General features: G+C 36.8%; 1 protein-coding gene across 3 annotated transcripts in view; it reads right to left on the minus strand.

Moving 5' to 3' along the window:
* The window catches only part of MAN1A2 (mannosidase alpha class 1A member 2), a 209700-nt gene that overhangs the window by 146028 nt on the left and 37813 nt on the right, over positions 1 to 25859 (minus strand). For all 3 annotated transcript variants that reach the window (XR_016394219.1, XM_089917086.1, XM_022583954.3), the window contains exons 2-3: positions 11959 to 12214; positions 3424 to 3520 (exon numbers count right to left, since the gene is read on the minus strand). Coding sequence is in view for 2 of the 3 variants with exons in the window: in XM_089917086.1 (XP_089773212.1) it covers positions 3424 to 3520; positions 11959 to 12214 (353 nt within the window). In the remaining variant the exon portion in view is untranslated. The remainder of the gene's footprint in view (positions 1 to 3423; positions 3521 to 11958; positions 12215 to 25859) is intronic.

Below are 25859 nucleotides of genomic sequence, written 5' to 3' on the forward strand. Positions count from 1 at the left end.
AATTCAAATCATATCAAGCATCTTTTCTGACCACAATGCTATGAGATTAGAAATCAATTACAGGGAAAAAAACATAAAAAACACAAACACCTGGAGGTTAAACAATACATTACTAAATAACCAACGGATCACTGAAGAAATCAAAGAGGAAATCAAAAAATACCTAGAGACAAATGACAATGAAAACACGATGATCCAAAACCTATGGGATGCAGCAAAAGCAGTTCTAAGAGGGAAGTTTATGGCAATACAAGCCTACCGCAAGAAAGAAGAAAAATCTCAAATAAACAATCTAAGCTTATACCTAAAGGAACTAGAGAAAGAAGAACAAACAAAACCCAAAGTTAGCAGAAGGAAAGAAATCATAAAGATCAGAGCAGAAATAAATGAAATAGAAACAAAGAAAACAAGAGCAAAGATCAATAAAACTAAAAGCTGGTTCTTTGAGAAGACAAACAAAATTGATAAACCGTTAGCCAGACTCATCAAGAAAAAGAGGGAGAGGACTCAAATCAATAAAATTAGAAATGAAAAAGGAGAAGTTACAACAGACACCACAGAAATACGAAGCATCCTAAGAGACTACTACAAGCAACTGTATGCCAATAAAATGAACAACCTGGAAGAAAAGGACAAATTCTTAGAAAGGTATAACCTTCCAAGACTGAACCAGGAAGAAATAGAAAATATGAACAGACCAATAACAACTAATGAAATTCAAACTGCGATTAAAAGTCTTCCAACAAACAAAAGTCCAAGACCACATGGCTTCACAGGTAAATTCTATCAAACATTTATAGACGAGGGAACACCCATCCTCCTCAAACTTTTCCAAAAAATAGCAGAGGGAGGAACACTCCCAAACTCATTCTATGAGGCCACCAACACCCTGATACCAAAACCAGACAAAGATGCTAAAAAAAAAAAAAAGAAAATTACAGACCAATATCACTGATGAATATAGATGCCAAAATCCTCGACAAAACACTAGTAAACAGAATCCAACAACACGTTAAAAGGATCATACTCCATGATCAAGTGAAATTTATTCCAGGAATGCAAGGATTCTTCCAGGTATGCAAATCAATCAATGTGATACACCATATTAACAAACTGAAGCAGAAAAACTATATGATCATCTCAATAGGTGCAGAAAAAGCTTCTGACAAAATTCAACACCCATTTATGATAAAAACTCTCCAGAAACTGAGCATAGAGGGAACCTATCTCAACATAATAAAGGCCATGTATGACAAAACCACAGCAAATATCATTCTCAATGGTGAAAAACTGAAAGCATTTCCTCTAAGATCAGGAACAGGACAAAGATGTCCTCTCTCACCACTATTATTCAACATAGTTTTCGAAGTCCTAGCCACAGCAATCAGAGAAGAAAAAGAAATAAAAGGAATACAATTGGAAAAGAAGAAGTAAAACTGTCACTGTTTGCAGATGACATGACAAATTGGAAAAGAAGAAGCAAAACTGTCACTGTTTGCAGAGAATCCTAAGGATGCCACCAGAAAACTACTAGAGCTAATCAATGAATTTGGTAAAGTTGCAGGATACAAAATTAATGCACAGAAATCTCTTGCATTCCTATACAATAATGATGAAAAATCTGAAAGAGAAATTAAGGAAACACTCCCATTTACAATTACAACAAAAAGAATAAAATACCTAGAAGTAAACCTACCTAGGGAGACAAAACACCTGTATGCAGAAAACTATAAGACACTGATGAAAGAAATTAAAGATGAAACAAACAGATGCAGAGATATACCATATTCTTGGATTGGAAGAATCAACATTGTGAAAATGACTACACTACCCAAAGCAATCTACAGATTCAATTCAATCCCTATCAAATTACCAATGGCATTTTTTTATAGAACTAGAACAAAAAATCTTAAAATTTGTATGGAGACACAAAAGACCCCGAATAGCCAAAGCAGTCTTGAGGGAAGAAAACGGAGCTGGAGGAAACAGGCTTCCAGACTTCAGACTATACTACAAAGCTACAGTAATCAAGACAATATGGTACTGGCACAAAAACAGAAAGATAGATCAATGGAACAGGATAGAAAGCTCAGAGATAAACCCACGCACCTATGGTCAACTAATCTATGACAAAGGAGGCAAGGATATACAATGGAGAAAAGACAGCCTTTTCAATAAGTGGTGCTGGGAGAACTGGACAGCTACATGCAAAAGAATGACATTAGAACACTCCCTAACACCATACACAAAAATAAACTCAAAATGGATTAGAGACCTAAATGTAAGACCTGACACTATAAAACTCTTAGAGGAAAACATAGGAAGAACACTCTTTGACATAAATCACAGCAAGATCTTTTTTGATCCACCTCCTAGAGTAATGGAAATAAAAACAAAAATAAACAAATGGGACCTAATGAAACTTCAAAGCTTTTGCAAAGCAAAGGAAACTACAAACAAGATGAAAAGACAACCCTCAGAATGGGGGAAAATATTTGCAAACGAATCAATGGACAAAGGATTAATCTCCAAAATATACAAACAGCTCATGCAGCTCAATATTGAAAAGACAAACAACCCAATTCAAAGATAGGCAGAAGACCTAAATAGACATTTCTCCAAAGAAGGCATGCAGATGGCCAAGAAGCACATGAAAAGCCGCTCAACATCACTAATTATTAGAGAAATGCAAATCAAAACTACAATGAGGTATCACCTCACACCAGTTATAATGGGCATCATCAGAAAATCTACAAACAACAAATGCTGGAGAGGGTGTGGAGAAAAGGAAGCCCTCTTGCACTGTTGGTGGGAATATAAATTGATACAGCCACTATGGAGAACAGTATGGAGGTTCCTTAAAAAACTAAAAACAGAATTACCATATGACCCAGCAATCCCACTACTGGGCATATACCCAGAGAAAACCATAATTCAAAAAGACACGTGCACCCCAATGTTCACTGCAGCACTATGTACAACAGCTAGTACATGGAAGCAACCTAAATGCCCACTGACAGACGAATGGATAAAGAAGATGTGGCATATATATAGAATGGAATATTACTCAGGCATAAAAAGGAATGAAATTGGGTCATCTGTAGAGACGTGGATAGATCTAGAAACTGTCATACAGAGTGAAGTAAGTCAGAAAGAGAGAAACAAATACCGTATACTAATGCATGTATATGGAACCTAGAAAAATGGTACAGATGAACCGGTTTGCAGGGCAGCAATTGAGACACAGATGTAGAGAACAAACGTATGGACACCAAGTGGGGAAAGTGGCGGGGGCGGGGTGGTGGTGTGATGAATTGGGAGATTGGGATTGACATATATACACTGATGTGTATAAAATGGGTAACTAATGAGAACCTGCTGTATAAAAAAATAAATAAAATTTTTTTTAAAAAGTAAACTTACCAAATATATTAGTGGAGTGTCCTTTCCTTGCAATAGGTCTCAGTTCATTATGTCCCCATCCATATATCCTGTAATTATCCCATGCATGTTTCATCATCTGAGAAAGGAAAAATTATAACCCATCAATTTATATTTTTCACAGACTGTTATCTTTATATTTCACATAATTTAGAGATTCTATTACTATATCCTTACACATTCTCCTGTATCTCCTACTTTAGTATATTATTCTATTAACACCTGTATCAGTGTGAAAACACACATAATCATGTTTACCTTAAGTCTATACAACAGAACAAAAAATGAGTTGTAATAGAAAAACTGTTTTTATTGGGGAGAAAGGTGTCTATTTGGCACTCTTTCCTTTTAGGAACTGCCAATCCTTTTGGAAACAGCTCTCCTTCCCTCACTGTGATTATGACAAAGCTGTCAAAAAGCGGCTCTGATTCCACAACCAATTAACACAGCCTAGCTAGAGTATCCATAACCTTTAGACCAAAGATCAGCAAACTCTTCCTATAAAGTAAATATTTTAGGCTCTGCAGTCCGTAAGTATGTATAGCAACTACTAAACTTGGCTATTGCAAGCAAGTTTAAAGCAGCCCTAGACAATACATAAACAAATGGGGATGACTGGGTTCTAATTAAACTGTATTTTAAAAAAATAAAAGCAGCCCTAGACAATACATAAACAAATGAGCATGACTGGGTTCCAATTAAACTGTATTTTTAAAAAATAGGCAGCAATCAGAATTTGGCCAGCAGGTTGTAGTTTGCCAACTCCTGACCTACACAAAGTGATTGAGTACATGTGACTCAAGTAAAGGCAATCAAGTCCTTTCATACATATTGTTATAGACACCAGCAGACAGAGGGACTCTCATTTTGCAATCTCAAGATCTATGTAATATATAATCCTGGAGCTGATGGGGTCTCTCTCCCAACATGTAGAAACTAAATAAAAAAAGAAAACAGAAAGAGACATGCATATTATTGACAATAACATCTACAGACTTGGATTCAGCCAAACTTGAAGCTCTAGTTCAGAGCCCCTAAGCTAAAAAATATTTTTATATCAATTAGTTTGAACTGAGTTTCTTACAAGCCAGGGAGTACTAAGCTACACAACAGCAGAGTATTTAATTATATATTAGTTGAATTATGTAATAGTAGCCTGTGGTATATCAAACATAATATTCATTAAAACATTTATCAACTTGTTTTTTGCAGCCAGCATTACTCAGACACCAAAACTAGGCAAAGACATTACAAGGGAATTAAAAACCAACATATCTCAAAATTCCTTAACAATTCCTTAACGAAAAGTGACAATATATAAAGAGGATACTACAAAATGACCAAGTGCAGTTTAACCCAGGAATATAAGTCTAATTTAACATTCAAAAACACATCACTATAATTCACCATGTTAACGGAATAAAAAGAAAAAAATCATACAAGCATCTTTTTAGATGTAGAGAAAACATTTGACAAAATTCAACACCAATTTATGAAAAAAACTTTCAGTAAACTACAACTACAAGGCAACATCCTCAACTTAATTAAGGGCATCTTCAAAAAAAACCTACAGCTAACATCATACTTAATGGTAAAAGACCCTACTCCTAAAGTTGAGAACAAATCAAGTACATCTATTCTCATCACTTCTTTTCAACAATGTACTGAAAGTCCTAGCCATGGCAATAAGAAGAAGAAATAATAGGCATAAAAATCAAAAAGGAAAAAGGAAAAGTACCTCTATTCACAGACGACATGACTATGTACAAGGGAAATCCTAAGCAATCTTAAAATAAAAAGCCACTAAAACTAGAAGATGACTTCAGTAAATAAGATACACGTTCTGCAAACTAAAATAAATTATATTTCTATAGGCTAGTAATGAACATGAAATGGAAATTCAAAAACAATTCCATTTATACTAGCATCAAAAAACATGAAATAGAACATGTGCAAGAACTATACACTAAGAACTACAAAACACTGCTGAGGTAAATTAAAGAAAACCTAAATAAGTGGACAGATATGCTCAGGGAATGAAAAAGTCAATACTGTTAAGATGACAATTCTTCCCAAATCATCTACAGATTCAATGAAAACCCAATCAAAATCCCAGCAACCTTTTATTTTCACAGAAAAGCTAATTCAATAAAGTCAAAGGACTTAGAATGGCCAAAACTATTTTTAAAAGAACAAAGTTGGAGGGCTTAACTGATTTCAAAACTTAACTATAAAAGTCAATCAACAGTGTCGTACTCTCATTAAGGACAGGAATATAGATTAATGAAACAGATATGAGTCCAGAAAGAGACTCAACATCTGTTGATTTTATCAATTGATTTTGAACAAAAGTGCCAAGGTAATTCAATCAAGAAAGGATAATCTTTTCAACAAATAATTCTGGAACACTAAAAAGCCCTATGGGGAGAAAATGAAGCACAACCTTTACTTCACACAATAAACAAAAAAAAAAAAATAACTCACAACAGATCACAGACTGAAATGTCAAACTAAAACAAACATATGTCCACAAAAAGACTTGTACACAAAGGTACATAGCAACTTTATTCATAATAGCCAAAAACTGGACCAAAGGTTGAACAAATGTTCAACAGGTGAATGAATAAAACAAATCATCGTATAGCCATACAATGGAATACTACGAAGAAAAAAAAATTACCTTTATTGTAATATACATAGATGAATCTCAAAAACATGCTGAGCCAAAGCCCAGAAACAAAATATCACATACCTTATGACTCCATTTCACTGAAACTCTAGAAAAGACAAATCTAATCTATAATGATTAAAAGCGGACCAGCAGTTGCCTGGGGCCAAGGAATGGGGTAGACTGAAGAGGGGCACAAATAAACCATTCTGAGATTATGGACCTATTCACAGCTTGATCGACACTGTTGTTACTCAAGTATATACATCTGTCAAAACTCATCAAGCTATACTCTTAAAATAAATACATTTTATTGTACATAAATTATGTCTCAATAAAGTTGAATTTTTAAAAAAATCTAATAGCCTGTCCTATCTGCCCCACTTTCCTTTCCTTCCACTTTCCTGAGCCAATTACTTAAACTCTTTGACCTGCTTTTCTATTTACCACTGTATTTCTAAGTACATTTTTTACTGCTATTTCTTGATTTTAAAAAATGTTTTAGCTATTTACTATATTCCCCTATAGTTAAGATAATTTAGCTTTCGTATACACTATCAGCTCACCTCCACATAAACTTCCCCACATATACTCCCTGGCTCACATCCTTCCAATGTAGTTAACATGTTTTTCTTACAATTACTGTATTATTTTGTTCAACTTTTGTTTTCCCTGATGTTAACTACTGGTCTGAAGTTTGGTGGGTATTTTTGTTGATGTAGTTTTAAATGTAACAATTATTAATTTACTTCCAAATTATACTTGAGTTTCAAAATTTGTCTCAATATAATTAAACACATCAGATAAACCATTAGCTCCATTTTATTCTCTGATAAATCCTTCCTGAGGCTCTCTATCCTCCTAACTCTAACCTGGGCTTCCATTCTCTCAACCTGAAGCACAGCCATGATCTGATCCCCTTTTTCACAGTCCTGAGACTGACCTTCCTTTCTCTCTCTAGTGACAGATCCTGTTTCCAAAATCGTTTATCTTCCTATTTTTATGCTGAAGCATATTTTGCAGTAGCAATCTGAGAAAACATCTAAAAATATCTTTACCCTCAGATTTGATTCATAATTTGGCTGAATACATAATTCTTCCTAAGCCTTAGCTCCATTCTCTTCCACTTTCTAATATTATTGTTGAGGAATCTAATGTGCCATTATGTACAATCCAAATCTTTTGGGTGAAACTATTTTTTTCTCTGTAAACTTTTAGGATCTGTTTTTTATGCCTCTTTTTCTAAAATTTCAGTAGGAGTCTTTGAATTGTTTCTTTGACTTCTTCCCCTCTATTTTCCCTGTTCTTTTTCCAAAACTCCTAATTAATCACTTGTTAGATGTTCCAGATTGATCTTATCATTTTTCTTGTTTCCTTAATCTTTTGTCCTTCCAAGAGATTTGCTCAATTTTATCTTCCAACTCTTCTACTGAATTTTTTAATGTATCAATATCTTTAATTTCTAAGAACTCTTCCTTATTCTGTAAATGTTCCTTTTTATAACTTATTCTCATTTCATGAATTTAATTTTTTGGCATCCTAAAGATATTCCTTTTTGATATATGTATTCTGCTCCCTGTATGGCTTCTGTATCCTCTAAATTCCTTTCTTCCATTTGTCTCATGTGAGAAACTTTCCTTACATGTCTGGTGATCCGTGGTTTGCTCTTCACATATGAGTGAAGCACTTACAAGACAATCAAAGGCTGTCAGTGAAGAGGCAAGACTTATTGACTGAGCCTCATCTTAGGGAGCTCAGATGAAACCCAGGGGTGTTTCACTGAGAAATAGACTAGGTCTTTCCTCTTGGGCCAGTCAAGTCTCTCCAGACAGAAGTCCTTCATTTTCCTGCTAATTGAAAATACACCTGGCTGCCAGAATTCAAAGAGTTGAGCAGGATAAAGTTGTCTCAATATTCAGAATCCATTTTTCACTTAATTCCCTCCATCCCCACTACTCGCTTCACTTTTTTTTTTTTAAACATCTTTATTGGAGTATAATTGCTTTACAATGGTGTGTTAGTTTCTGCTTTATAACAAAGTGAATCAGTTATACATATACATATGTCCCCATATCTCTTCCCTCTTGCGTCTCCCTCCCACCCTCCCTATCCCACCCCTCAAGGTGGTCATAAAGCACCGAGCTGATCTCCCTGTGCTATGCGGCTGCTTCCCACTAGTTACCTATTTTACGTTTGGTAGTGTATATATGTCCATGCCACTCTCTCACTTTGCCCCAGCTTACCCTTCCCCTTCCCTGTAACCTCAAGTCCATTCTCTAGTAGGTCTGTGTCTTTACTCCCGTCTTGCCTCTAGGCTCTTCATGACCACTTTTGTTGTTGTTGTTGTTAGATTCCATATATATGTGTTAGCATACGGTATTTGTTTTTCTCTTTCTGACTTACTTCACTTTGTATGTCAGATTCTAGGTCCATCTACCTCACTACAAATAACTCAATTTCGTTTTTCTTTTTATGGCCGCTTCACTTTTTAGAATGACCTCTGCCCTTTCCCCTCAGCCATACTTGGTATTCCCAAAATCTAGATCTTCCCTAATTCATCCATCCAAAAGTAAACTTTTGGTCTTCTTTTGGGGAAGGGAGGACAGCAACTTAGGCTAGATGCTTAGGCTAGAGAATTAGGGATCTAAGGGTTAAGAGCTCCTTTAAAAACTTTCAAATAATCCTTTTCCCGCTCTATTTTATACCCCTGCCTTCAGAGGTAAATGGTGTTTCTAATTCTTGATACTTTCAGATATTCTGCAGGTATTCACATCACCTTGCCTCTTGTTAGCTTCTTCCCCTACAGGCTTAGATTCCAACTTTCTCTGCTTACTAAGTCAGTTACCATAATGTTTAACAGGAGCCTACACAGGGATTCTTAATATGTTTTATGTTAATTTACAAGAACCCTGGATAATATTGTATGCTCTATAGGATTCACTTAGCAGGTCTGGGTTGTCCAAACCCTGCACATCCTCAAAAAAGGTCTGGCCTGTACCAGGCTCCTGGAAAATAACCTCTAAACCTTTATTATCCTGCCTGTTAAGAGTATCTTTGTTTACCTGAAGTCTTGGGCCATGTCAGATAGTTTATGCTAAAACGTGATTTACAGTGGGGACCTTGAACCACACGGTATCAGCATGACCTCTGGAGGGGCTGAAGAAATAACATTAGCCAACCCTACATAATGAACTCTTGATAAACAATCTGGACACCAAGGCTGGGGTGAACTTCCTTGGCTGGCAATACATTGTGCACATTGCCACAAATCATTTCTGGAAGAATTAAGCGCTGCCCGTATCATTCCACTGGGAGAAGACAACTAGGAGTTTGTACCTGGTCTCTACTGGACTTCGTCCTATGTGCCTTTTCTATTGATTTTAATCTGTACATTTTCAGCTGAATACACCAAAACCATGAATGCAACAGTTTTGCTAAGTTCTGTGAGTACTCCCAGTGAATCACCGAGCCTGTGGGTGGTCTTGGGTCCTCTCAACACACACTGTTACCTATCTGAATTATTATGTATATCAGACAGTATTTCAATAAATTCTAATGACATCTAAAAAAAAGGTCAGGCATCTGAAAAGAAATGTATCAAAGTCCTCAACACTGTCCAAAGAAAGTGCCTCAAGCAGCCTGAGTATAAAACACAGAATCCAAAGGTGAGGTAAAATCAGAGGACATATTTTATACCAATTCATAAGGCCACGCTTAAAATACCTGCAAATCTTCCATATTCATTACTAGAATATATCCAAATAGATATCTATTTGAACTAAACTTATTGTCTTATTTTATGATGAACAATAGATTTGAAATATTGTTGATGCTATTACACTCTAACGAAGTCTTTTTCTTCATAAGCAGTACAACTACAAACTCCACCCAGAATTAGGAGTTCTAATTAACAAAGTTCTACTAAAATATTCACTAGATTTCCTCTCCCTCTGGTACTCTCTTTATCTCCAAATAACTCCTAGAATAACAAATTGACAGACTTCTGAGACCAAAAGAAATTTCAAAAAAGTTGAAATCAATCCTTCCCTACTCTTCAATCCATTGAGACTCTTTGGAAGGATGTGTTCTTAATCTGCAGTATAGTTAAGTGGTATCACAACGGGTTCCTTGAAACATGGCAGACATAATGCTAACTCTTCAGAAACATGTTTATGAGAAGATTTACATAATATCTAGCAGAGTTCCGAGTAACTAAACACTTAAGAAATTTCTTATTAAATGATAAATTGTTATGGATATACTCTACATTATTTATAAAATACTGAACATCAAAAGATCTCTGAACACAGGGTGAGTAATGTAACTATCCAAACAACATTACATCAAAAATTTTAAGTATTCTATAATTATAATCGATATTAAGAGAGTTTTAGCTCTTACTGCCAACTTGCAAACTGAACTACAATTTTGACCTCAAAACAAACAAGATCAAAGTATGACACCATAGATGGTACAAATACAGATAGATATTGGGTTGGGTGGCCAAAAGATTCATTCAGTTTTTTCTGTAAGATGGCTCTAGTAGCGCTTAGTTGTCTTTAACTTCATTCCAAACAATTTTATTAGATTGTATTGTGACAGACCTCATATCAGTGTGCATTAAAAAAACAAACCAAAACTGGTGAATTTTTGTGCAGCCATTTTAATATTGAAGATGGAAGAAATAAAGCAACATTTGGGGCATATTATGCTTTATTATTTCAAGAAAAGTAAAAACGCAACTGAAACACAAAAAAAGATTTGTGCAGTGTATGGAGAAGGTGCTGTGACTGACCAAACATGTCAAAAGTGGTTTGTGAAGTTTCATGGAGATTTCTCGCTGGATGATGCTCCATGGTCAGGTAGACCAGTTGAAGTTAATGGCAATCAAATCGAGACATTGAGAACAATCAATGTTATACCACACAGGAGATAGCCGACATACTCAAAATATCCAAATCAGGCATTGAAAATCATTTGCACCAGCTTGGTCATGTTCATCACTTTGATGTCTGGGTTCCACATAAGTTAAGCAAAAATAAAACTTCTTGACCATATTTCCGCATAGTAATTCTCTACTTAAACATAATGAAAATGTTCTGTTTTGAAAACAAATTGTGATGGGCGATGAAAAGTGGATACTGTACAGTAACGTGGAATGGAAGAGATCACGGGACAAGCAAAATGAACCACCACCAACCACACCAAAGGCCGGTCTTCATCCAAAGAATGTGATGTTGTGTATATGGTGGGAATCGAAGAGAGTCCTCTATTATGAGCTCCCTCCGGAAAACCAAACGATTAATTCCAACAAGTACTGCTCCCAATTTGACCAACTGAAAGCAGCACTCGACGAAAAGCATCCAGAATTAGTCAACAGAAAATGCATAGTCTTCAATCAGGATAACCCAAGACCACATGCTTCTTTGATGACCAGGCAAAAACTGTTACAGCTTGGCTGGGAAGTTCTGATTCATCCGCTGTATTCACCAGACATCGCACCTTCCGATTTCCATGTATTTAAGTCTTTACACAATTCTCTTAATGGAAAAATTTTCAATTCCCTGTAAGACTGTAAAAGGCACCTAGAACAGTTCTTTGCTCAAAAAGATAAAAAGCTTTGGGAAGATGGAATTATGAAGTTGCCTGAAAAATGGCAGAAGGTAGTGGAACAAAATGGTGAATACGTTGTTCAATAAAGTTCTTGGTGAAAATGAAAAATGTGTCTTTTTTTTTTTCCTTAAAAACCAAAGGAACCTTTGGCCAGCCCGATATAGATAGATAGATAGATAGATAGACAGACATATCCATATCCATAACACCCCGTATCACAAATCTCAGCTTATTACCTCTTTAATTTTTTCCCTTTTCTCTCTTAGGTCATTATCTTCTGGGTCTCCACCATGTGTTCCTATAAGGTTTGGTATAGGAACTGCTGGCAGTGGCTTTTTCTCTTTTGTCTTCATTTCTTGGACTACCTTATTTTTCTCTGTCTGTATTTCTGCTCGGATTTCCTCTCTTGACTTTTTTAATTTTTCTTTTGCTTCTTCCAGGGCCTTCTCGTGATCAGCTCGAATTTTATTTCTCAAACGTTCTTCTTCTTCCCTATAAGAAGAGGAGAAAAATAAACATAAAACTTAAAGTTTCCTCCACCAAACCCTGAGAGTTGTTTTCTGCTCCTGCCATTAAAAAGAATGATCCATGGGCTTCCCTGGTGGCACAGTGATTGGGGGTCTGCCTGCCGATGCAGGGGACACGGGTTCGTGCCCCGGTCTGGGAGGGTCCCACATGCCGCGGAGCGGCTGGGCCCGTGAGCCATGGCCGCTGGGCCTGCGTGTCCGGAGCCTGTGCTCCGCAACAGGAGAGGCCGCAGCAGTGAGAGGTCCGTGTACCGCAAAAAAAAAAAAAAAAAAAAAGAATGATCTGTGAGAGAGACTTGGATCTACCTGCCTGAAGAAGAGGATAAATATATCTTAGTATGAGAAAGAAAATGAGCTCTAGATGCTGAAGAGCAACCACCTCACACAGTGGAGAAAAAGGGAACCTAGAAAGTTACAATTTAAGGGCCAAGTAAAAACAGAAAATAGCAATCAATAACCTCATGTGTGTAGACACATGAGGGAAAAAAAAAGAGAGAGAGAGAGAAAAGAGAGACCAGTGAAAAACTAGATGGGGGAGAGAAAATAAAAAATAGAAGTAAGTATCAAGAGGGGACCAAATAATAAACAACAAGGTCCTACAGTATAGCACAGGGACTATATTCAATATCCTATAATAAACCGTAATGGAAAACAATATGAAGAATATATATATATATGTATAAGTGAATCACTTTGCTGTAAACCAGAAACTAACACAACATTGTAAATCAACTACACTTCAATTAAAAATAAAGAAAAAAGCTTAAGTAAATAAATAAATAAGAGCATTTCATAAACTGATGTGAAGAGGGGACAAAATATAAACATAGGGTCAAAGAAAGAGAGAGAAGCAGGAAAGATAAGAGGATGGGAAATTTTTTATTTGTTAAATATACATCATACACTTCTAAAATTTTGGAAATTCCATCGATCTTACAACACAATGGTCCAACTGATGTGAGCATGACCACTTAAAATTCTCTTGAACCCTTGTTAAAAACACAGATTCCAATTTAGCAGGTCTGTATGAGACCCATGAATTTGTATTATTAAGAGCTCCTTTGATGATTCTGGTGTGCATACAGGTTTGGAAACCACTACTGCAGTAGATACCTACTGGGTTTCTACCCAGCGCTGAATCTTTTCTCCACCTCCACCCCAATCCACGTGAATGAATACAGGAGTGGTAGTTACTATTTTCCAAATCATCCAGTGATGACTACTCTAAGGGGGTCACCAAAGTTACCTCTCTAGAAATTGAATTCAAACTCTGGACTTACAACATTGCTGGTGAGATTGTAATACAGTACAGCTACTTTGGAAAAGTTTAGCAGTTTCTTTAAAAACTAAACGTAACTATCACAGAATCCTGCGATTGCCCTGGACATTTATCCCAGAGAAATTAAGGCTTATATTCACACAAAAACCTATACACAAGCCAGTTACAAAAAGACAAATACTATATGATTCCAATTATATGAGATTCTTAGGGTAGTCAAAATCATGGAGACAGAAAGTAGAATGGTGGTTGCAAGAGGCTGGGGGAAAAGAAAAAATAGGAAGTTATTGTTTAATGGGTGCAGAGTTTCAGTTTAGCAAGATGAAAAGAGTTCTGGAGATGGATAGTGGTGACGGTTGCACAACAATATAAATGTATTTAATACCATTGCACTGTACAAGTAAAAATAGTTAAGATGGTAAATTTTATGTTATGCATATTTTACCACAATTTCAAAAACTGGGGGGGGATCCTATACAAAAATGTTTATAGCAGCTTTACTCATAACAGGCAAAAACTGGAAGCAACCCTTATGTCTTTCAACAAGTAAATGGTTAAGTAAACCACTGTTTATACTGTGGTATAGCCACACTATGGGAATACTACTCAGCAATAAAAAGAAACTATTTGTAAACACAACTTGAATGCATTTCAAAGGTATTATGTCAGTGAAAGGAGACAGTCTCAAAAGTTACATTTTACTTGACATTCTCAAAAAGACAAAAATAGAAGGATGATGACTATATTAGTGGATGACACAAGTTATGGATAAGGGGAGAGGTTAACTATAAGAGAATAATACAGGACAGTTTTTCTGGATTATAGCATTGTTATATATCCTATTTCAGTGGTTACACAAATGTGAACATGTGCTGAAAACCACAGAACTGTATATCAAGAGAGAAAAAAATCAATTCACAGCCTAGTATTTAAAATAAAATGTTAAATGTTTAGAGAAAAAGAAAATTGGATACCTTGCTGCGAAAAGGGGCTGATGAGGAAAACAGAGAAAAGAGGAGGAATCACAGCAGAGCCAGAGAGTCAGGGACAAACAAGGTCATTCGGGTAGCAAGAAAAAGTCCATAGGGCCTGCAGACAGACTGGATATGAAAAAAGTATGGCACAGAGGAGCCAAGATTGGCCCCAGTGTGCATCCAAGGGTAATCCTGGGCTGATCTATTCAGGAGACTCAGGCAGATGAGGGCAGCAGCAGGAGACAGGTGCTGAATAAAGTCTTAGATAAGATAACCAAAGTAAATACAGGCAGGTACCACCCAATTGCCTTCCAATCCCCCTCCCCCTCCTTACCAACAGAAAACATTGTGCCTAGGCCTAGAGAATAGATCCAAGAAGAATCATTTTGTAGTTGGGAAAAAAGTACTTGAAGTAGAAGTACTTAAGCAAAAAGTTAGGAGACAAGGATTCCAGTTCCAGTTCTGCTCCAAACTCACCCAGCAACCTGGCACAAATCACTCAAAAACCTCTAACATCAGTACTTTCTTCAATAAAAATAGGAAAACAAATAATACTCTCCTAATACACTTGGCTACACTTATTCAAGGTAAGTACAAGTATTTAACAAAACTGTAATTTTCTATACAAACATAAACCATTAATTATATCAAATCCTCCAATCTCTGTTTCAAAATACAAGTGAATGCAGTAATCCCCACAAATGCACTTTATTCCTGCTTTTCCTTTCTTCCTTAAGAACATCTTTCCACAATAATCATTTAGTAGCACCATGAGTTTTCTTTCTCGTTTTTTCCCCTATATATCTCAAATTTTTATTTTGATCTCTTTTCAAGGAGCTCCTCAAATTTTGCTTTAGTGCCCAAATTTCTAGATTTTAAATTACACCAGCTGGATCAAATGTTCTGGATGTTTATTTTCACCTGAATGATCTTTGTTTTACTTATGTGTTTTTAAGATTTTTTTTTAACTTTGATATCTTCAACAGATAATCATGTTGAACTTCCATTTGCAAATGTCTCTTGCTTTTCATCAGTGCCTTATATCTTTCTATGTAGTAAAGAATTTGGCCTTGCCCAAAGAGAAGTCTGGCCTTGTCCTCAGCTTCTGGGAGGTAATCTGTCAAACTTCATAGAAGTGTCCTTGTTTATGGTGGGTGCTGGCCACACCAGATTTTAGGATGGGGTTGGCCACATCCAATAGTCCTAGGGTGGGGGCTGGCCATGCTAAAAAAATCCAACAATACCACTTAGGGTAAGGGTTTTGGGTCACAAAGTATGAGCCAACAGGGAGACTGAGTTCAACTACATGGGAAATCAATTAATCATGCCTTGAAAACTCTGGACGCCAAAGCTCATGTGAGCTTAGGTGGGTGGCAACACATACTGTCACACATTGATGCTGGGAGAGTAATGTCCTGACTTTAAAAGAAGAGGACACCAAAAGCTCCACATTTGGAACCTTCCTGGAATTTATCCTATGTGCTTCTTTCCCCTTGGCTGATTTTAAACTCCATCCTTTCTCTGTAATCTATAATCCTTTCATGAGTGTGATAACTTTCAGTGAGTTTTGTGAGTCCTAGCAAATTATCAAACCTGAGGGTGGCTTTGGGAGTCCCCTGAAATTTCAGGTGGTATCCGAAGTAAGGGTGGTCTTGTGGAGGACTGTGCCCTCAAACTTTGCAGTCTGGCTAACTCTGGGTACCATCCAAGGCTTCCAAAAAAAAATCTAATCTTAAATCTACAGGTTCTCATGAGATTTGAAATTACTTTTTCAATTATATCGTATGTGTAATAGTTAAATCACTTTTTGATATCCCATAAGTAATATTAGGTTTGGGTTTTTTTTTAGTTGTTGTTGTTGTCTCGTTTTGTTTTGTTTTTGTTTTTTCCTTCCACACACCCTTGATCCTTGAAAATCAGAGGCAAATGACAAAACTAATAATTGTTTTTGGGTTAGATATACCAGGCACAGACTTAGTCAACTACTTAGATTATCTTATTTAATCCTCATACCAATTTATGAGGCACCTTATATTTAACACTGTTCTCCATCTTATTAGGAAAACACTAAAGCACAAAGAGAAAAAGGAATTTGCTCAGGGTCACAGAGCTAGTAAGTAGAGAGCCTAGGTACAAACACGTGTATTTTGACTTCTTAAACTATGCAAATACTGCCTTTCACACAAAAGATGAATTTTATTTAAGAGATTGTCTCTACTGTGTAGACACTGATACCATTCTCTCAATATCTTGCTCCCTTCCTCCTTAGTCTTAGAGCCATCAATTTTTAGCTAAGCATATGCTCCTGCAAAATAAAAATTCTATTTTTCAGCTTCCCTAATAGAAACTGCCCTATAGATCAGAAACAGGCTTCTACTTTGCTTCAGCTTAAGCCACTATTATTTTGTGATTTTTATGGCTGGTGAATGACCTAGTCTTTACTGAGCCACTCTCCACCCTAGATGTCCTCTTTCCCTGAGACTCTCGTTAGTATCTAAGGGCTGATCTGCCAGAAATAAACTAACCAAGTAATAGATTTCCTTCTCCAATTAGAGTGTTTAAATAAATCATGTTTGGAAACATTCTGAAAGACAAATACAACCCTAGATTACAGAAGAACAGATAAAATTACATTGAAATCTTGTTTGGCAAAGATTTAGGTGAATATACATTTCCCTTTTATATTCACTACATCCTTCTTTACTAGAGTTTTACTCTTCACCTACAAACATGAAGTCTCATCCACCCTTAAAAAATTAAATAAAAACTTCCTTCAAAACTGCCTCCAGTTCCACCTTCACTGGTGTCCCCCCTCCTTCCTTTTACCACCATACTTTTTCAGAGTACTACATTTGCTGTTTCCACTTTCTCTAACCTCACATCTCTTCTACCCACCACAGTTAAAAACTGATAGCTAAGTTTTTCCTTCCTTTAAATTCCCTGTTTCTCACACCTGCCTTTCCAACAAGCCTCTAATTATTGGCTTTACCATCATCGATGAACCCCCAAAATGTATTCCATCCTCATTTCTGTTCTTACTCTATATACCTTCCTATTCAACATCATCCAGCTGTATTTTCTCAACTATTATATCAAAATATTTATAGTCAGCCTTTTCCACGTTACTAAGTACTCCAGATCCAAATTTCTAATATCATGTAAGACACTTGCCAAACCCCTCTAATTTAACATGCCCAAAACAGAACTGAATGATTACCATGGAAAAAGGACAATCACAGGCTAAGCTCATTCATGAACACAGATTTTTTTTTTAATATTAGCAAAGTTATCAGTAACATTTAAAAAATAGAAAAAAAATTCATCATAACTAATTGGCCTTATCCCAGAAGTGAGAATAGTTTAACATCAGAAAATTCTATCCACGTAATCTACCTATTATTAAAGAAAAATTGTACAAAGTAAAAACAGAAAAGTGACAAAATTCAACACCCATTTTTTTTTTTTTTTTTTTTTGCGGTACGCGGGCCTCGCACTGTTGTGGTCTCTCCCGTTGCAGAGCACAGGATCCGGACGTACAGGCTCAGCGGCCATGGCTCACGGGCCCAGCCGCTCCGTGGCATGTGGGATCTTCCCGGACCGGGGCACGAACCCGTGTCCCCTGCATCGGCAGGCGGACTCTCAACCACTGCGCCACCAGGGAAGCCCTCAACACCCATTCTTAAAACTCTACAGCAAAGGAGAAAAAGAGAACTTCAATCTAATAAAAGATATCTTCCAATACCTACAGCAAATATCATTCTTCATAGTGAAACTTTAGAAGCATTTCCTTCAAAATGAGGGAAACAAATAAGGATCCTCACTATCACACTTCTGTTTGATTGTACTTCTAGCCAGCAAAGTAAAACAAGAGACAAAAGTAAGATTAAAATATAAGAAAAAAATTAAAGTTCCAAAAAGAATGCCTTCTATGACAGATAACATGCTTTTTATATAGAAAATCCAAAGAATCTACAAATTATTATAAATAAAAGTACAACAAGGAAGGGAAAGAAACTATCTAACAGACAGAAGGTACTCAGTAATTTCCTTCTCTTCCTACTCATTGGGTCTCATCTTTCTAGACTCCAAGCATTTAAACTTCCTTTGATAACATTCTTTCCTCATATTGATAGAAACACTTTTTACATCAGCTTTCATTCACATCCATTATTTCATTGCTAAGATTTCCAGGCCCTGTTCTTTGACCTAGATTTAAGAAACATGAGAGCCCTTAAAGACTTTGGCATATATTAACTACCCTCAACCATTATAAGGGAATTTTACTAAATTGACTCTTACTAATCTCCAAATTCTATGAAAACTCACCAAAGCCCCTATGAAGTGACTTTTTAAAAAGTGCTGAATAAATCAGCAATGTAATTCTATCTTTTAAAAGATAAAAGACAATGCCCATACAATGGTCCTTGTTTTTAATAACAATGTTAGATACTAAATAACCTTTCAAACACCCTAAATTTTAATAGCACCCTAAAGATATTTCAGAGGATCCAGGAAAGCACAACAAAAATAGTTGAAACAGTTATGTAAATAGCTACTTATGTACAAGTATAGGCCAAGAATGGTTTTAGGAAACAACTATAGGAGAGTGAGCAACCAGTACAGAAAATACTCAAATAACAGTATTCTACAGAGCTCAGTGGCAAGTGCCTAAAGGAATTAAGCCCTTCCAAAGAGAAATGTCACTCCTTCAATGTCATGAGTAACTCTTTAAACTCAAAGTAACCAAGAGGTATCAACCATTATAAGGGAGTTGTTCACAAATACAGTCTAAGATGATTTGCGATAGCAAATTAATATATCCCATTTGCACAGAATAACACTGTCATATAAATAACAAAGACCTTTCTGAATGTTACCCTTTTAAGCAAAATCATGTATTCTTCTGGTGTACTGATTTATAGTTAAGAACCAAACAACACAAATTCTATCACACTTGGGCTCACAAATTCTGTAAGAGTGAATCCCATTCTTAAGAAAACATGTTAATAGAAAAGTCCAACTGTTTCTCAATATGAGTAATTGTCAGCTACCTGAAAGAGGATGAAAGCAATTCAAGGTGAAGCACAGAGAAATTCACTGACCCTCAGCTTCTACACCAAATCCAATTACTCTGGTCATGTAGCTCCCACAAAACACCAACTTCTTTAGTGTTCCCACTTTAATAAAGCAGTTGATGAACCATCAACACAAACTCACTGTCTCCATCTTAAATTTAGTTAGATACAGGTCATTTATGTGGCTATTAACAGATTTTATTTACATAAAGAGCTGTTACAGATTAATCTAACTTGGGTTTTAGGGGATTTTAGTTTGAATTAATGGTAATTTCAGGTTAGTTATCAGTCACTAAAGTAACTTCAGCCTAACTCAATGATAATCAACAAATATTTACCAAATATGAGTGGCATTGAGCTAGAGGCAGGGAATATAAGAAAAATAAGACACATTATTTGCCCACAGGAGTTCACAATCTAATAAATATGTAAACAAAATAAGCACCAAACAGGAAGATCACAGCAGAGGAAGTAAATAACTACAGGTGAGGTACCAGGGGACCATAGGTTAGATAGAAGAGGTGTCTAACAGCATAGGCATATTCTAATATGCACACGAGTACAACCTGAAAACAGATTTACATAGGAAAGAGCATTAGAAAGGCATGATCTTCAAATAGAAATTAAAAGCAAAAAAAAGAAAAAAACGAGTTTGCCAGGAAGATCAAGAAAATAAGGGCATACTAAGTAGAGAAGGAATAGTGTACAAAGATATGGAAGACGCGATACAATACACCAGTTAGGAAATAAGTTGGTATGGCCACTAGGGTATAGTATGCAGGGTGGAGAAGGGTGCAGTAGCATAGAACAGACTGGGCATAATAAGGAAGACAAAAGCTCAATCATGAACAGAGCTTGTGTTGCAACCTGAGGACAAAAGCAAACCATTAAAGTACTTCTAATTGAAAATGGCATACCTGTACTTAAATCTTCAGAAAAACACCTCCTCAGGATGGACCTGGGAGAGGAGGTAGAAAGGGAGATACAAGGTTGGCAGTACGAAAGGGAGTTAGGTGATCATAGCAGCCACCCAGGCAAAAAATGACCAAAAACTAATAAAATCCATCTAGCGTAGATATGGAGAAGGACCAAATATCAGCGACCTTAGAAAGTCAAGAATAGTAAGTTTAGGTAAATGATTAAACATGAAAGGGAAAAGAAGTTAAGGATGATAGGTTTTCACTATAGTGACTAAATAGAAAGGAGTACCATTAACTAGACAGAGCCTAGAGAACAGGTGACTTGGAATAAAGGGAAAGAGTAAGAAAGAATTATTAAGTACGGTTTTTAGACACGCTAAGTTTAAAAGGTCAGCAAAGCACACAGGTTAAGACGTCCAGGTCTGAAGACTTGGATTTGGAAATCATCAACCTACTGGAGGCAGCTAATGCTCCAACCTAACTGTTCAGTTATATGGGTGAATTTTATGGTATGTAAAGAAAACTTCAATAAAGATGTTTATTAAAAAGCGGGAGCAGGGGCTTCCCTGGTGGCACAGTGGTTGAGAGTCCGCCTGCCGATGCAGGGGACACGGGTTTGTGCCCCAGTCCGGGAAGATCCCACATGCCGCGGAGCGGCTGGGCCCGTGAGCCATGGGCACTGAGCCTGCGCGTCCGGAGCCTGTGCTCCACAATGGGAGAGGCCACAACAGTGAGAGGCCCGTGTACCGCAAAAAAAAAAAAAAAAAGAACGGTTAGAAGGAAAGTCATAGTATTAACCAATCTATATTAGGAAAGAAAAAAAGATCTCACATGAAGGACCTCAAGTTCTAACCTAAGAAAACAGAAAAAGAGAAAATTAAACCTAAAATAAGCAGAATAAAGGAAATAATATTAGAAGTGAAAAAATAGAAAACAGAAGATTGAGAAAAAGCAATAAAAAAGCTGGTTCTTTGAGATTAAAAAAATTGATTAATTCTGACAATACTAATAAGAGGGGGAGGGGGAGAAAAGCCACAAATCACAATAACACAATGAAAGAAGCATAACCACAATCCTACAAATATTAAAATGATAGTAAATGAGTATCACTAACAACGTTACACCAAAATTTCAACAATTTATACACCTTGTTAGAAATAAAAAATTACTCAAGTAAATTTAAGAAGACCTAGATTAACTAAATAGCCTATATCTATTACAGAAACAGAATGTGTAGTCAAAAACTTTTCCACAAAGAAAATTCCAGTTCAGACGGTTTCACTGGTGAATTCTACCAAATATTTAGGGAAGAATTAGTATCAGTTTTACAGAAACTCAGAAAATTGAAGAGGGAATACTTTCAACTCACCTCATAAGGGCAACATTACTCTGATATCAGAACCAGACAAAAAAAATAATAAATTAAGAAAAAACAGAAATGGGGGCTTCCCTGGTGGCACAGTGGTTGGGAGTCCACCTGCCAATGCAGGGGACACGGGTTCGTGCCCCAGTCCGGGAAGATCCCACATGCCGCGGAGCAGCTGGTCCCATGAGCCATGGCCACTGAGCCTGTGCATCCGGAGCCTGTGCTCCACGACGGGAGAGGCCACAGCAGTGAGAGGCCCGTGTACAAAAAAAAAAAAAACAGAAATAGTGTTTTCCCAACACCATTTATTGAAGACACTATTCTTTCCGCACTGAACATTCTTGGCTCCCTTGTCAAATATTAGCTGGGCTCTCAATTCTGTTCCACTGGTCTATGTATCTATTTTTATGTCAGGACCATATTGTTTTAATTAGTATAGCCTGGTAGTATAGTTTGAAGCAAGAAGTGTGATGCATCTAGCTTTGTTATTCTTCCTCAGGATTGCTGTGTTTATTCAAGATCTTTTGTGGTTCCATACTAATTTCAGAATTGTTTTTTCTAGTTTTGTGGAAAATGCCATTGGAATTTTGATAGAGGTTGCACTGAATCTATAGATGGTTTGGGGGGTGTATGGAAATTTTAACAATATTAATTCTTCCAATCCAAGAACATGGGATATCTTCCATTTATTTGCATCTTCTCCAACTTCCTTCATCAAAGTCTTATTGCTTTCAGTGTACATATTTTATACCTCCTTGGTTAAATTTATTCCTAAACATCTTATTGTCTTTGATGCTACTTGTGAATGTGACTGCTTTATTTCTTTTTCAAATAGTTTGTTGTTGCTGTATAAAAACATAACAGGGGCTTCCCTCGTGGCACAGTGGTTGAGAGTCCACCTGCCCATGCAGGGGACACGGTTCGTGCCCCAGTCCGGGAAGATCCCACATGCCGCAGAGCGGCTAGGCCTGTGAGCCATGGCCACTTAGCCTGCGCGTCCGGAGCCTGTGCTCCACAACAGGAGAGGCCACAACAGTGAGAGGCCCGCGTACCGCAAAAAAACAAAAACAAAAAAAAAAACATAACAGATTTCTATATGTTGATTTTACACCCTGCAACTTTACTGAATTCATTTATTAGTTTAACAGTTTTTTGGTGGAGTCTATCTGCAAACAAAGACATTTTACTTCTTCCTTTCCAATTTGGATGTCTTTTATTTCTTTATCTTGCCTCACTGCTCTGGCTACAACTGTCAGTACTATGTTGAATAGGAATGGTCAAAGTGCGTGTACCTGTCTTGTTTGTGATTTTAGAGAAAAAGCTCTCAACCTTTCACCACTGAGTATGATGTTGGCTGTTATTTTATTATATACGGCCTTTAAGTTGAGGTATGTTTCTTCTATATCCAACTTACTGAGTTACCATAAAAGGATGTTGTATTTTGTCAAATGCTTTTTCTGCATCTACAAAGATGATCATATGATTTCTTATGCTTCATTCTATTAACATGTTGATTGGTGTATTTGAGGCATTCTTGCAGCCCAGGGATAAATCCTGCTTCATCATGGTGTATGATCCTTTTAATGTGATGTTGAATTCTGTTTGCTAATGCTTTCTTGAGAATTTCTGCACCTATATTCATCAGATACCCTATAGTTTTCTTTACTTTTAGTATCCTTATCTGGCTTTGATATCAGGGTAATGCTGGCCTCATTAAATGAGTTTAGGATTATTGTCTCCTCTTAAACTTTTTGAAGAGTTTGAGAAGGACTGGCCTTAATTCATTCTTAACTGTTTGCTAGAGTTCATACGTGAAACCATCTGGTCCTGGGCTTTTTCTTATTGGGAGGTTTTTTATTACTGATTCAATCACCTTACTCATTATTGAACTGTTCAGATTTTCTCTTTCTTCATGATTCAGACTTGGTAAGTTTTATGTTTCCAGGAATGTGTCCATATCTTATAGATTATCCAATTTGTTAGTGTATAACTGCTCACAGTACTCCTTTATGATCCTCTGTATCTCTGCAGTATCGGTTGCAATGTCTCCGCTTTCATTTCTGATTTTGAGTTCTCTTTTTTCTTAGCCTAGCTAAAGATTTGTCAATTTTGTTTATTTAAAAAAAAAAAACAGCTCTTAGTTTTGTTGATCTTTTCTACTTTTCTATTGTTCTTCTGTTCTCTATTTCTGCTCTGATCTTTGATATTTCCTTCTTTCTGCTAACTTTGAACTTAGTTTGTTCTTTTTCTTAGTCCCTTGACATATAAAGTTAGGTTGTTTATTTAAGAGCGCTCTTTTTTCTTAATGTAGAAAACTACATTGCTAGAACTGCTTTTTGCTAGATCTTCCATGCTAGAACTGCTTTTACAGAATCCCATAGGTTTTGGTATGTTGTGTTTCCATTTTCATTTGTTTCTAGATATTTTTTAAATTTCTCTTTGTATTTCTTCTTTAACCCACTGATTGTTCAAGAATGTGTTGTTAATTTCAACATATTTGTGAATTTCCAAGCTTTCCTCCTGTTATAGATTTCCAGTTTCTCTTTGTCTTTGACTTTTGGCAGTTTTATTGTAATATGTCTTAGAGAAGATCTCCTTAGGTTTGGTTTGTTTGGTGATCTGTGAGGTTCACGAACTTGAATATCCAAATCTCTCCCCAATCACTATTTCATTAAATAAGCTTTCTGCTTTCTTTCCCCTTCTCCCTCACTTCTTCTGGAATATTAAAATTCATTAATTGGTTTTGAACACATCCCCTAGATCACATAGGCTTTCTTAACTCTTTTTCATTATTTCTTATTTGTTTTCCTCTGACTATAATTTCAAAGTTCCTGTCTTCTCTTTCACAGATTCTTTATTCTGCTTGGTTCATTCTACTGTTTATGCCCTCCACTTCATTTTTTCTTTTTCTTTTCATTCATTAAATTCTTCAGCTCCAGAATTTCTGTTTGGTTCTTTTTGATGATTTCTAGCTCTTTGTTAAACTTCACATTTTGTTTGTATTGTGTTCTTGATTTTGTTGAATTGTCTGTATTTTCTGAAGTTTCCTTAAAACAGCTATTTTTTTTGTTTTGTTTTGGTTTGGTTTTGCAGTACGCGGGCCTCTCACTGTTGCGGCCTCTCACTGTTGCGGCCTCTCCCATTGCAGAGCACAGGCTCCGGACGCACAGGCCCAGCAGCCATGGCTCATGGGCCCAGCCGCTCCACGGCATGTGGGATCCTCCCGGACAGGGGCACGAACCCGTGTGCCCTGCATCGGCAGGTGGACTCTCAACCAATGTGCCACCAGGGAAGCCCCAATACAGCTATTTTTTAATTCTTCATCAGGTAACTATAGATCTCCATGTCGTTGAGTTCAGTTACTAAAAGTCTGTGATCCTTCGGTGGTGTCATGTTTCCTTGGTTTTTCATGTTCCTTAGAATTTTGTGTTGCTGTCTTCACATTTGAAATATCAGTTAGCTCCTCCAGACTTTACTAACTGCCTTCTGGGGAGAAATATCTTCCATCAGCCCTGTTAGAGATTCTGGGGCTTTCTCAGACCTTCTATGGATACACTTGATCCATGCTTCTTGTTCCCTCTTGTGGCAGAATTCTTAAGCTTGTATGCTTTCTCTCAATCCTGCAATGCACCAGACCGAGTGCTGACAGCCTCTCTTTTGTCTTGCCAAAGGTGGCACTACGGCTCAAGTTTGTGTTCTCTCCCTGGCACACAGATTGGAGAATTCCAAAGCTTGCTCTCACCACTACCTTCAGGAACACAGAGAGCCGGCTGCAGAGTGGGAGGGTATGTGAATGATGCATGTGGGATGCTAGGGATGCCCATGGGCCAGTTGGAGGAATCCACAGGTGAGGCTTCCCCAGCAACTCATGGGCAGGCTTCTTGATGGAGTCCATGAAGCACTTAATAGGATCCACGTCCCTTTAATGTTCTCCAAGAGTCCTATCTGCACTATCCCACTCTTTTCCCACCCCCCCGTCATAGAGCTCACAATTTA

The sequence above is a fragment of the Delphinapterus leucas genome, chromosome 1 (genome assembly GCF_059928025.1).
Source record: "Delphinapterus leucas isolate spDelLeu-1000000601 "Yukka" chromosome 1, BTC_Dleu_Yukka2, whole genome shotgun sequence".
Taxonomy (NCBI): Eukaryota; Metazoa; Chordata; class Mammalia; order Artiodactyla; family Monodontidae; genus Delphinapterus; species Delphinapterus leucas.